The sequence below is a fragment of the Poecilia mexicana genome, unplaced genomic scaffold (genome assembly GCF_051168715.1).
Source record: "Poecilia mexicana isolate PSO_F unplaced genomic scaffold, ASM5116871v1 scaffold_3, whole genome shotgun sequence".
Taxonomy (NCBI): Eukaryota; Metazoa; Chordata; class Actinopteri; order Cyprinodontiformes; family Poeciliidae; genus Poecilia; species Poecilia mexicana.
Genome location: NW_028263372.1, coordinates 26,156,052 through 26,170,331, shown reverse-complemented (window position 1 = coordinate 26,170,331; position 14,280 = coordinate 26,156,052). Strand labels below are relative to the sequence as shown.

At 39.0% G+C, this 14,280-nt stretch overlaps 1 protein-coding gene across 1 annotated transcript in view; it reads left to right on the top strand.

Annotated features, from left to right (window-relative positions):
* The window catches only part of ush2a (Usher syndrome 2A (autosomal recessive, mild)), a 194,849-nt gene that overhangs the window by 124,606 nt on the left and 55,963 nt on the right, over positions 1 to 14,280 (top strand). The window contains exons 59-63 of the mRNA XM_088004375.1: positions 1,196 to 1,412; positions 1,730 to 1,898; positions 2,018 to 2,227; positions 12,393 to 12,616; positions 13,132 to 13,471. Of these exons, the coding sequence (XP_087860501.1) occupies positions 1,196 to 1,412; positions 1,730 to 1,898; positions 2,018 to 2,227; positions 12,393 to 12,616; positions 13,132 to 13,471 (1,160 nt within the window). The remainder of the gene's footprint in view (positions 1 to 1,195; positions 1,413 to 1,729; positions 1,899 to 2,017; positions 2,228 to 12,392; positions 12,617 to 13,131; positions 13,472 to 14,280) is intronic.

Below are 14,280 nucleotides of genomic sequence, written 5' to 3'. Positions count from 1 at the left end.
CTCTTTCACTCTTAAACTTGAGCGCTACTTTAGTTTACAACAGCAATTCACCTTTATTATTTTTGGTTATTGTGTGAAAACCCTAATTAATACTTAATGAATACAATTTGATGGATATAATGATAAAAGTGTTGGTGTATAGTGTTTTTTTATTATTATTATTATTTGTTGGCCCAATAGTGCAAAATATATAACGGAATATATTTAAGACTTATGCTAATAATTTGGCATTCAAAGTAAAAATGTATGTGCTGCTTTTATCTATCGATCAGGATTATTTAACTTTGATTTTGAGCAATGCCACAGTAAAAAGTGTTTCAGTTTGTTAATTTGATGCCAATCTTCACTGCAAATTTGTTTTTTACAAGATAAAAACACATTCAAAGTTTTACTACAAATCCATTTATTATCTAATATTTATTCTTAGCTGATTTTTATTGTTTTTTTAAATAGCCAACAAAATGTTTGGATTCATTCTTAATATCTTTTGGAGCAACTGAGCTAAATTTCCCTGTTTTTTTTACTCCCGTTTTCCTTCAAATCAACACATTTTCATCATATCCTGATGTGGAATTGACTTTAGTCTTTAACAAACATTCATTATAAAATCACAGGACATTTTTTGGATGCATATCAACATATTTTTCATTTATTTATTTTATTTTGAAAGGAAAAATACATGAAATTAATAAAACTAACAGGAGGTGAATTTGACATCAGCATAATATAAATGTCACTAAGAGTCAGGTATAATGCTTTACATCAAGTGAAAAACTGAAAATTATTGCAAGCCATTTTTTCATGCTGATTGTTTTAGGTTAGGGTCTCAGGATGCCCAGGACACTCTGCAGGTTGTAACTGTGTGTCAGAACACAGATCATTTTCCCTGCTAAAATGTCAGCGTTAAAAAAGGAAGAAAATCAATACTGTAAAGTGTGTAAAGATACACACACCTTGGTACTGTAGCTCAACTTTGTCAGACATTAACCATGCATGAATGCATTTGCGCTTGAAAGTGCGTGCGTGCGTGCGTGCGTGTGTGTGTGTGTGTGTGTGCGTGTGTGTGTGTGTGTGTGTGTGTGTGTGAGTGTGTGACTGCATGTGTACATTTGTGAAAATGGAGTGTGAAGGAGACACTTACTCCTGCCTATCACTTTCACTTTGTTTTTGCTTCCCTCCACCTCTCCTCTGACAGAGTGGTGAGATTAGATTGGGCCCATCCGGGCAGACCCAGTGGGATCATGCTGGGCTACGAGGTTTTAAGACGGACCCTTAGATCATGCACCGATAGGTCAACAGGGGTAACGCAGTCCTCTGACAGTGGCGGTGGTTTAAGGTTTAAATGCTCCTATCTGCAGTGTCCTGCGGGTCACAGTGTGTGTGGGACTTCCTGCTTTCATCCTGAAACACAGGTATATGTTTTTTCTTCTATTGTTAAATTTAAGCTATTACTTCAAATACACTGTAAAGCACATTTCACAGTCACATGTGTAATGCTGAACACAGTAAAAAGATAATTAAAATGCAAATAAACACAGGCGTAAAACAGGTCTAAAGTTTTTTCTTTATGATGCTGTGTATTTCTTTAGTACAGAGCCACAGACAGTATTTTATTTCCCTATGCTAATATGATTAATAAATAAATGCATTGAAGGTGTAGATTTTTCTATATTGAAAAATCTTCAAAAATAAACTTTCCCCCCTGTATATGCACTCGTGTGTTAAGCAGATATGCTGCAATGGATTTCTGCACACAAGAAAGCCACATCACCATTGTTGTGATGAGCTGTATGCTGGCTGGGATGATTCCTCCCACCCTGTTTGCTGCAATGGCAAACTTGTCCCATCTCAGCCTAATCATCAGTGCTGTGGAAGATACTACGTTCCTGTGAAAACCAGTATGTTCTCTTACTTTCTTTGTTTGCACCAACATCTGATTAATTATCTTCCACTTGGTTTGAGTCTAGTCTTCTCAATGCTGCTCAAGTCTTTCCTTCATCTGTCCTTGTCTTTCTAGATGAATACTGCTGTCCTGACCACTTGCAGGGCCGGGTCTCTGTGGGGCCCGGTGACAGCTGCTGTGGGGGGGTTCCTTATTCCATGACAGGCGGCCAGCTTTGCTGCAGTGGGAGACTGCATGATGGCTACGGGGTCCAGTGCTGTGGAGGCAAAATCGTAGATGACGTCTTGGTTTGCTGTGATGATGCTGTACATGCATATAAACCAGGTGCGTGGCGGAGAAAACCACACATGTAGTCATGTAGAAGCAGCAAAAGTTGCAAAATGGGAATATGCAACTACCTAGACTTTTCCCCAAAAGCGTTTGCTAGTAAAGTGCTTCACTCTTAAGTGCTGTGCTCAAAGGACTCTTTGGTTTAGAAAACTAGTTACTCTGATGCATAAAAAAAGAGGTTTTGTCAGGGTCAAATTCCTGGTGGTATCTTTGTGTTTATGGGAGTGAGTGGATGAGAGAATTAGGAAGAAGATGACAAACGATAGAAGAGAGGATAAGAATGGGTGGAGAGGTAGACACATGGTGCAGGAACGCGGGGTCGTTTCCCTGTCCTCCTCTCCCGCAGTGTCCCAAAGCACCCAGATACCACGGCACAGATGGGACTGTGCGTGTGTCTATGTGTCGGTGTCAACGTACGTGTGTGTCATTAGACATCTTTGTCATGGCAGATGATGATGAAACGCGCTCAGGATGGCACCATTGAGGGCACTGCCAAGCACACAGCGGGAGAAATACACACTCATTCTTTGTCTCACACACACTCATTGTCGCACACATACACATATTAAACACACAGTCACACACACACACACACACACTCGAAGTCAACAGGGTGCCCTCGGCAGGGTTTGCCTTGTGTTGAATGCCAGATAAAGACACGTGGACTCTATTCATCACCTATAAACAATGGCCCCATATGGGCAGGCTTATAGTAGTCCATTAGCCTATCAACCATACTTCATGCATGCACACACACAATTACAGGCACACACAAGATCTCTGCTTCATCAATTTACTTATCACAAAATAAATGCATGATTAGACAAATGCTACAAGAGTTACTACATTTTCCTGTCTCTTGATGGACTGTAGATAAAACACTACGCTGGAGAACCCTCCAGTCTTGTCTTTTTTTCTAGAAAATCCTTTGACCTCTTCGGTTGATTGATAATGTTGTTTTTTGTTCTTTTCTTCTCCTGAACCACATCCTCTTTCCTTTCTTGTAACTGAGCAGTCTCTATGGTCATCCTTCACTTGAAATGGCCTCCCAAGGAGTGCATATGCTCCCCTCCATCTCAACTTTTCATCTTCCTCTTTTACTTATTTTTTCATCTCATTTTTATCTTTGATGTCACCTCTGGTTTTGTCTAATGTATAAGTTTGTTCTTTGCTTGGCTCTTACGCTTTCTTTCTTCTTCCAGTTATCTTCTTTCTTGTCACCCTCCCTCCTTCTCATTCACTCATCAGTCATTAGCGTTAGCTTCCCTATTGAGAGCATATGGTATGATGGATCGTAGAGCTAGGAGTGCTAGCAAGGCTAAGGGCCATTTGCCGGGTGCTATGCACAGTCGGGGAGCGCTGCGGCTAGCTATGCAACCTCAACCCAACTCATCGGTTTCCGTAGAGTCACACACACATCATGCATGCAGCCACGCTACAGCAGGATAGTTTATTTAACCTTGGCATCACTTGCACTCATTACTCTGTCCATTTCATCTGAAGATAATTTGTTTTACTTTTATGATAAAGTAAGATTTATAAAGCTGAGTTGGTGTAAAGTTGAGGAGAAAAACCTGCACAAACAGAATCCACCACAATATTTACATTGTGCAAAAGAATACTAATTTAATTGCAAGGAACAAGAAACAGAAGATTCAAGAAAACGCTAAAGAGAACTAGCGCTAGCTAGTCAATATTTAAAATACCAGGATAAAGGAGGGTTAAAGTCAGTAGGGGTGAGAGCTGGAAATAACAGAATAATTGTGAAGAGGTAGATGGAGCAGATTAAAGGAGGAGTGAAGGGTATCCCATTGTGCCCAGCTGATAGACTAGGTTAGGCTGATGTGATTATGGGGTCCCTGAAGTGCGATCTATCACACATTACCGTCCACACTGTCAACAACCATACACACACACTGCAGGGGAACAGCAATGCCAGGAGACAGCTGTCTGGCAACAGATACGCATACCGGCTTGTGCGCACATGTGCACACGAACACAAACACGCCAGTATTCATATCAACACAAAACCACAGTTAAACATAAACACACACACACTTGTAGGGAAACATGGATGTGGAAACCTTCACGCTTCCAAGGTAACAAATCTAAACTCTGATTTATTTAGTTTTGTCTTTATCTTAATTTGTTTTACGTCTAACTTTGAGATTTGAGATTTCTAGTATCGAGTTTCTCCTGATATCTTTTGAGTTAGATCCCGTTTAAGAGGAGTTGATTTTTTTGCTTTTAAAATAACCCTGAAAATAGCCCTACATGTTCTTCTTCTACGGTTTGAAAATCCATCTGCTGAAAAAAAAAAAAAGCCGAAATCAAAGTTCATAAACCTTGAGGTTATCTTCTCTCGTTATGAGGTGTTTCAATATGGTGAATGCTATGACTATCTCTCAGAGAGTATTTATTTCAGTACAACATTGGAGCCAGCATCTTCACATAGCGTAGCAGCATATGCTCTAAAATAAAGGCCGGCATCCTGCATGTTTTAGTTCTCATCCTGGTTTAACAGACCTGGATCAAATGATGGCTTGTTAGCAGGCCTCTGCAGAATATCCAAACGCTGAGGAGGCAGTAACTACCACCAGAGGGAAAACTCTGTTGGACTCGTTGGACACCCCGTCTGTAAAATCCCCATTTGCACCAACTTTGGACTTGATAAAACACATCAACATCATCAAAGGATATTGCTTGCCAAATCACTCTTTCTGGAAACTTCACACTGGATCTCATTCAACCTGGATGCTTTGCCACTCCATTCGTCCTCCAGACTGGAATGCAAAATATACTTTTATTGGAAAAGAAGACTTTGAACCACCAAACATCCTCCCTTTTTCTCAGTAGCCCAGATGAGAAATTCTGAATTTCTCCAGGCCATTAGTAGCGCAGCAGCTGGCCCATCACAGCTGTAGCCCATGTCTTGGTTGTCTGATAGTTCTGGAAGTACCAACTAAAGAACTACTTGGTAGATCTTGAGTCTCCTCCACATTTTGGAATGGGCTTTCCTTCAAAATCCTCTCGTCTGTGGTTTTCTCTGCTGCTTGTTCACCACAGTTTATGAGAAATATATGAAAAAATAAATAAACTACTCTACTTTTTATTTGATTTTGTGAATTGTTCAGTTGCACTTAAAATATAATCAGTTTACAACTAAAAGTACTCTGTTCATGACTACAACAAAACAAGGCTAGAATCACTGCTTCTCCTACCTGTAAGGGGTCATAATGTTGTGGCTGATTGATGGAACTGATCAGTGACACTAACCTAACTTTGCTGTTGCACACTTCTTTTGTTTCTGGTGTGTTATTGAGATGAGCTCTAATCTTTCCCTCCGGCTCTCCAGTTGTTACACAATCACGCAAAGTCTCTGTGCTAAATCCCTTCCTTTCAAATCTGCTTGTTTGCTCAAACAGCATTCGATTTCACTTTCAAGTATATTAAACACTGTTTGTCTTCGAAGAATCCCATTTTTCTCGCAGTACTTCCTGCTATGCTGCAGGTTCAGTACCAACTTATAATCTTATTTAATTCTTTTTTCTTTGGAGTCTTGGTTAGTATATAAGAACTAAGACTTTAGTGAGATTAGATGGTGTTTAAAGGAACTTGTGGGAAGCCTTCGGCCTCCCATGGTGTCCCAACTCTCTCCCACTTCACTGTGTGCTTGACTAATCATTTCCCCTTTACACTTTTTCTTTCTAGTGTCCAGGTCTCAACTCTTCGGTCTGCCCTTCAACCTCACTAGCCCCATTTCTCACTGTGGGTGCTACCATAAATGCTCACCCCACCTCACTTTTTTTTCCCCCCTGAAAGTGAGTAAATCTTAAAATTGTGAGCATTTCTTTAACTCCTTCTCTTACTTACTTACTCCCTCCCTCTGTCCCAGCCCAGCAGGCCCTATCCAAACGTTCAAGGACAAATCTGAATATCCCTTTTCACCGTTTAAGTGTTAAAAGCCTGGCGGTGCCGGGGTGTTATCTTAACGCGCCTTGCCGTGCCATCATCAGAGCGCGTGATGAAAATGGCTGTGATGATGCTAAAAGAAAAAAAGAGGAGGGGGAGAAAAAGTAATAATCAAATATGTTTTTCAAGGGCACAGTGACCATTTGCTGGAGGGAAATTATCCCAGTAGTTAAGCTAGCTCACTCAGAGGCTGGCTGCGTAGTGAGAGGGAAAGCATTTGCTTGTATGCGAGTGCAAATGTGCATAGACTTCTTATTTAAACTTCCTCCATTCAACACTTTTTACGCAAGTCTCTGTGTTCGTGCGCGTCTGAATGTATCTGCAGTTTAGATGTTTTGCCACTGGTTCTTTGCTTACTTTTTCTGTAGGTTTTCCTCAGTTTCCCAGTGTGTAAATATCTGTGTGAATGTCTGTCATTGCCAAAAGCCTCTCAGCATTGATGGGTTAGAAAATGGCCAACACCAGTGCATCCCAAACAGCAGCGTCTGGCTGCTTTATAAGACAAAGTGCTCCCGTAACTCGGGAAGACATTTCTCTCTCTGTTAATGTATTTATGATGATGACTTTTCTATTAGGTTTACTTTAATGACTGGCAAGAGTGAAAGCACAGGCTGTTGGACGCTACAGTCAGACCAAGTTGTATTTGCATTTGTTGTATTCTTATTGCTGCTGTAACACATTATAGATCAGTTAACGTATCATAAATTTATCACCACAATGTCAATATTTTTTATGTTTCATTTCTGCTGTCTTTACAAAAATCTGTTTTAGATTATTAGAGAAGTACTTCACATTTTTTTACTAAATGTATTGACAGTTTCGTTTATTTGTAAATTATTCTAAACAACATGGTTTTAAACATAAAACTTTGTCATTTTTTTGTATCACATAAAGCAAAGTTTCTCCAAAATACAAATCATACAGTTAAAACCAAAAGTATACATACACTGAATAAAAAGATACACGTTTCTTTTGTCTGAAGTTAAGTCTGACAAAGCTTTTCTTGTTTTTGATCAGCTACAATTACTAAAATTATTTCTATTTGCTAAATGTCAGGATAATGTCAGGATATATTTATTTATAATCTTCAAAATCAGACCTTTACTTACACAGCAACAACAATCTCTAAACTTACTTGAAGTTCTTTCACACTTTAGACCACTTCAATCCTTGAAAAGTTGTTAAAGTTGTATTACCTCAGGTAAATTACTGCCTTGAGAAAATAAGGCAGTAATTTACCTGCCTTGTTACCTGACCACCAATCAAGAACTGGTGGTCAGTTCTTGATTTAACTGACCACCAGTTAAATCAAGAATCTAATTTATTATCTGGGGAACCTGCTTAACTAAAACTCTAGGAAGTAAAACAATAAATATTTAACAGCTAAATCAAAGTATTGTTAAATCTAACTTCCACACTACAAATGAGAACTAAATAACTTGTGGAGTCCAACAGTAAAACATTAATTACTAATTGTTTGAAAGCATGAACATTTCATTTAACTTATGTGCTCTTTATAAGTCAAAAGAAAATTAAATTTATGACCTAATTTTCACTCCAATGCCTAATTTTAAGTCCTTGAAAATAGGCTGCTTGGACATCTCTGCAGCCTTCTGGTGGCCTTTTAATGGCCTCATTGGAACATCTCAGTTATCCACAGTACATAAATAATGCTGTGCCACGTTGTGCACTGTTCTCTTTACTGATACCTTTGCACAGTCCTTTTTGTCCTTTGCACAAGAAGCACAAGGAAAGTGGATGTTGACAATGAAGCAAAGTTTTTGTTTATAAGTTTGTGTAAACTATGTGATTAAGTACTTGCATATTTGTTGGTTTTTTACTTCATCTTAACAGATGTTTTTCAGTTGATGTAGCAAGTAAATTTCACATTAAAAGGGGAAAACTGTGTGTACATTTGAGAACCACAATGAATTACTGTGCACGTTTTTCATGAACAAGTCCAGCTGGTAATGTAGCTGTAAAAAAAAAATGTTTACAAAAAAAACTCTCAAAGACAATAGGACAACTGGCCTTCTGGGAAAAAGCATGTACATCTTCTTTTATTATGCAAGTGTGATTGCTGCCTCCTCGTCCATATGTGTGTGTTCACAGGGGAACTCTGTGCACTGTGTGAGAAAGTCAATCCTCTCTGATTTTATCTCTTGACATGACATGTAGTCAGGCCTCTGAGGAGCACAAAGTGCAAGCATGTGCACACACAGACACATTTTCCGAGCAGCATGCATGCATGAGTACAGGAGAGTAGAAATAAAATGAATTTTTAAGTGAATAGAGTTACTGAGAATAACACCTTTTGGCGTGTTTTCTTGTTGAAGTCTACAAACGATGCACATTTGTAAAACAAGCAGAGGGTCTGCAAGGCTTAATGAAATGCTGTGAATGCATGTACTTGCTGTGCACTTGGTTCCACACCCCTTGTAATATATTCAGGTATTTAAAAGTGTTTGGTTTGTTTAAAGTTGTGGAGGGGCTTTGGTCTCCTAGAGAGCTCGGATTTACTAATCCACAACACACATTTTTATCTTTAGTTCGTTGGCGGGTCTAAATATTGACTTATCATTAAGTGGAATGACTGAAACCCTAATAATAATTCACATTGTCTAAGCACCTTGTGTTGACGCTGCGCTCCCGACGCTATTAACGAATGTATGCAAATCCTGCGTAAATCTGAAGATTAGGGCTGAAGCTTTCAGTGATGCAAAAGAGAAAACAAGAGGTGTGTAATAAAATGTTGTCTACGCATAGACAATCACTGGAAAAACACAGCTTATGGAGAGGTGGAGAAAAAAAATCTGTGTGTGTGTGTGTGTTGCAGAATGTTAACACAAATGTTCAGGCATGTCAGATAACGCTTACAAAGACAGGGATTGGATTTCTGCTGAATGGATGATAATGCAGTAATAACGAAAGCTGCAGTATTGTAAACAAACATCAGACCGAACTGTAAAGTTGCAGAGAGACAGAAAAAAAGCAAATGTGGAAACAAAGTTTGTGACAGGAGAAAATCCTCAAGATGTTGCCAAGAGAAAAAGTTGCAATAGAAGAAGTGAGGGCTCTTATCTGCAAAAAAGTTGTCTAAGGTGCTGCAAGCTGCACTTAGTTTTAAAAGTAAAGAATTTTCTGACAAAGAAAAAGGTGGTGATCGAGACCAGATTGTGTCAGAAGGAAAGACACCAAACATGACTGAGGATGGAGAGGAATGCAGAAACTTTAAGTCTTAAAAATGATCACCATTAAGAGCTGGGGTCCAGGTCTGGTCTACCAGAGGCCACAGATGAAAACCACTGGCTTGGTGCATCTTGGACTAAAACACGTTGGTTGTTTTATGCCTTATGTTTAAACGGAGGAGTAGAGGTAAGACTGGCAGGAGGACAAGGGATGAGTAAAGGAAAGCTATTTTAGAAAAGTGTTGAGCTGTTTATTTGCGCGTCATTGAAGCTGAAGTAAGGCGCAGAGGGAATTGGCCACCAAGACCCCGCTCCGCTCCGCTCCGCAACATCTGCCGCTGCTAAGTGAGTTAGTAGCCGTCAGGCTGCCTTTATGTCACACAATCACACACACATGCGTTTCCCTGTCATATGGAGCCTGTGATGGATGTGTTGAGCATATAATGCTCTGCAACAGCGCAGAATAAAATATGTGCCATTCTCAACTTTTGGCCTTTAAGTGGAATGATTGCTTAAATTAACAACATTTAATGTGCGTGAAGTGTGAATGCTGATTAGAGCGTGAAACAATAAGTTATTTATCACTTTATAACTAGCTGCAGCCCCATTATAGGGCCATGATATAGAGCTATGACTTAGAGTTTAATGTCCATTATTAAATAAAATAGCCAACACAGCTGGGGGTAGATGATGCCACCAGGAAGGATATAGTTACTTGTTAAATAGTCCTTAATGACTTTTTAGCATATCGCTGTTTTCTTCATCTAAGCAACACATAAATTGTTCTGTAAAGACAGACGAGTCAAATTTACAACAAACGCTTTTATCGTCACAGCACATTTTTAGAGTAACCCTCCTACCCTCATTTGTATTTCTAATGTAGGATCGCAGTAGGGAGCTGCTGACTCTAACACAGTATATTATAACCTTAATTGAATGCACAACCGAAGCCTGGAAGCAGTGGTGGATTTAAGGATGGCCATGGTGGGCCGCCGCCCCCCAGGTGGCTTCTAGCAGGGCTCAGCATGGAGCATCTACACAAAATAATTCATGACAGTAACATTTGGGTTTCTGTTGCCCATTTTAATATTATAGCGTTAGTCATGTCTTATCTATCTGCAGGTCAAATCTTCTTTCAGTGTAATTACAGATTATGTGATTAAGGAAGGAAGGAAAATCAGGTTCAGGATGTGCTGTAGCTGGTTTTGGGTGCCGTATATTATATTGTTTTTGTTACTTGCTCCATTTCTTGTCTGAAATATATTTCAGTCGAATGAACTCAACTGTACATAATTTGCTTATTGTTAGATTAGAAATTTCAAGCTTATGCCATATGTTCCATTTTTTATTTAAATTACCTTACATAGCTTTAATCATTTTCATTTTATTAATTATTCAATGCAAATGACTAAATATCTGAAAACATCCTACCTGAACAACTCAACTTTTATTTTTAGTTTCCTATCAATTATGTTAGTTGGGAACCTAAGAAGACTAAATGTTTAAATTGGTTTAAAAAGTGCAAAAGTACATATAAAAAAAAAAAACATTTTAATGCAGCTTTTATTTCCCATAAATTTGCTTTACTTTCAGCTCAATTTCAAAGAATGTAAGTCAAGTTAATGTTCTAAAAAGGTTTAAATAATTTGCCAGTGACGTTGATATTTCTTTGAAAATGATGCTCCACTGTGTAGTTTTAAAGAATTCAAATGTTAAAAACTTTAAACTCTCTTCCAAACCCCCAAAATGTTTCCCAGCAGTAATGTTTGCCTTAAATGTTGAGCCTCTTCTGCAGTCCCAGCTGGATGCCAGCCGTACAAAACTCAAGTGAGTTGAATCTGAAAAGTGAATATCTGGACAATGTTAAAAAAAACACATCCTTGAAATTTGATATTCCACGGCAAAGCATACACAAATAGAGGAATAGCATGTATTTTAAATGTCACCTTGCTGTTGAAGGTGATGCAGTGGCAGACAGACATCACCTATCACTGTCAGAGATGGCAGCTCTCCGACAAACACGCCTCCTCTTCCTTTACACATTTTCAACAGCGAATATTGCTGCCGAGCCGCGAATATACCAGAGGAAGAGAGATATGCTTGGTTTCAAGGAGAGAATAGGGAAGGTGGATGTATATAAGCATGATAAGAAAAAATATTCAGCTCAACTTAAATACTGTTCCTGAGCAAATCAGATGAAGAGCAGAGTGTTAAGTAAGGAATGCAGAAGATCAACCACGTAATGTGGTTGTTGCTGATGGAGATGATGGAGGCAGACGCACAGAGAGCTAATATCAGTCTTTTTGAAAACTCATCTTTTAAGCAGGTGTGTAATTCCTGAATTCATTGTGTTTTCTCTCAAGCTTGTACTTTGCTTTTTGTTTTGTTTTATTATTATTATAGTCCACCACATAATTAAGTCATAGCTGTCCACACACTGAGTTACGAGTAATAAAACAGAATGACGCACTTACTGAGATTTTTTCCATACAAAAGCCTTTGTTGGTGACGAGTGGATCAATAAAATTATCTTGGCCTTTTGGTTATTGGTTGACCTGTTCTCACAGCTTTTTTCTTTGAAACTAGTTTTTGAGTGTTTGGAATAATTTTCACATTGAAACATTCACTTTTGTTTCATCTTCGTCATCCTGGTAGATGACAGCAGTTTTTTGTATCTAAAATGTATATTTGTCCAGTACTCTTTTCTGAAAAATATGAAGTCTGTCTGCATGGTGTGCTGAAAAACAACCCCACACCATGACTTTCCCACCTCCAAACTTCACTATTGCTTCTGGATTTTAAGTCTTTTTTTTGTTTTGTTTTTTACCTCCAGTCATTGTGTTTAATGGAATCCAAAGTGTTCGGTTTTGGTCTCATTTGACCAGGCCATAAATATGTTGCCTGCCTGTGTATTTGTTTTTCAGTAGAAAAACATGACCTGCCATGCTAAGGTAAGGATGCAGTACAACAATGACACCAAGCTCATTTCTTGCCTTTAGGTTTTATCTGCTGTGGAAAAGAGTATATAAACTCTTCAACCTCACTTTGCTGTGTGGACGACGACGGATATCCCACAATTCACCCTTCTGGAAATGCCACAGTGAAGCTGCAGTGTTGTGGGTCAAAGGTCATACATCTGGACGAAAAATGCTGCAATGGGATTGGTTTTGACCCCCAACGGCACGTTTGTGCTGATCAAGCCACGGCTGGGCTGCTGATGCCGGTATGTTTCGAGTTGAAACGGATTCAGTTTTTTATTGTCACTTTTCACTCATCTCTTCTGCAAGACTTTGCAACGACAAACTGTTTTATTTTTAATTTGATTGCTCTGCTGAAGAAAACAGCATCCACTCGTCCTTATTGTCACATCAGGAGCCGTTGAATGTGCCATCCACCATTTATCACCTCGGGTCATGTGATGTTTGTGTGTTCCTAAGTCAGCATGGGATGGTTCATGCAAGCACACACACACACACACACACACACACACACACACACACACACACACACATGCACGCACTCAGACAAAGAGTGGGAGCACTCATTAGCCCTAATGATGTCATTAAGGTGCATGTAAAGCACACACACATATGCAAAAAGTCATGCACTAGATTTGCATGAAAAAAGCTGCTTTAAACTCCAAAATGTATACATCTGAATAGGAAAGATGCTCTGTATATTTACTGATGCTAAGCAGCTCTTCTCTTATTGCGCGGTCTCTTTTCCTCCTTTGTGCAGCCCCAGTGTTTGCAGGGAGTTGTGTGTCCTGTGGCTGCTGCTGCTACATCTTACTGTGGCTCCTGTGACCTTGATCCATCTCTGACTGCCTGCACTTGGGTCCTGACTGCACACACACACCCCGACACACAGTCCGTGACACAACCGCCATTCATCAGCACCACGCTGGAAACCCTCTCTTCTGTCCTGCCGGCTCATACAAACAGAGGTGGAAACCCTAACAAAATATCTGACAGAAACAGTCACACAAATACCGAGAACTCAGAGTCAGGAGGAACTCTGTGTCCGTCACACGAGGAGGTGGTGTACAGCGGAGAGGCCAGTGTTCTCACATATACAGGTAAATAAATACAGTTTTTGTTTCAGTGTTTTCATTGCATTGTAGCTGGAAGCGTTTTAGGGTTTGTCTTGAATGTGCGCATGTAGAAAATTGGATTTTTACCAGTTCTTTGCAAAATATTTCAGTCTCAGTCTGATTGGATATAGAGGTTCTGTTAACTTCAGTTTCATGTCCTGTCTTATATTCTCAGTTGGATTAAGGCCTAGAGTTTCATTACGATATTGAACAAAGTAAAAAAAAAATTAGGCCATTCAAAAGCTGTGAAATTTACAAAATAAGATGGCAACAAACTAAAAGTTTTATGTGCACACACAGCTAAATCAGACCAGTTAGGAGAGAGGAAACTAGCGTTATACCTTACCCTATTTTTAAAAGCTTCATAAATACATTTTTCTAGATATTTCCTTAACTTCATAGACAATAAGTTAATGGAACAAAGAACAAAATGATGCAAAATTTACTTTTATGAGCTTTATGTCATGTCATAATGTAATTTCTTCATCAGAGTTTTGTTTTGACTCATTCATGCATGTTTGAGAAATCCTTGAAACATCTAAATTTATTTAATCGAAGTAAAGTACAGCAGGACAATAACCATAAACATACTTTCAGAGCTACTATCAAATAATTCAGAACAAAATATACTCCTGCGTTAAAGTACCTTAATTAGAACCCAGCCTAATTCAAACTGAGCATAAGTGGTAAAACTAAAAAACTGATGCTTGCAGAGGCTCCCCATTGATCTGACTGAGCTTTCGGATGGAGAATTGTCAGTCTCTTGATTTATTTTATTTTATTTTATGTTTTTC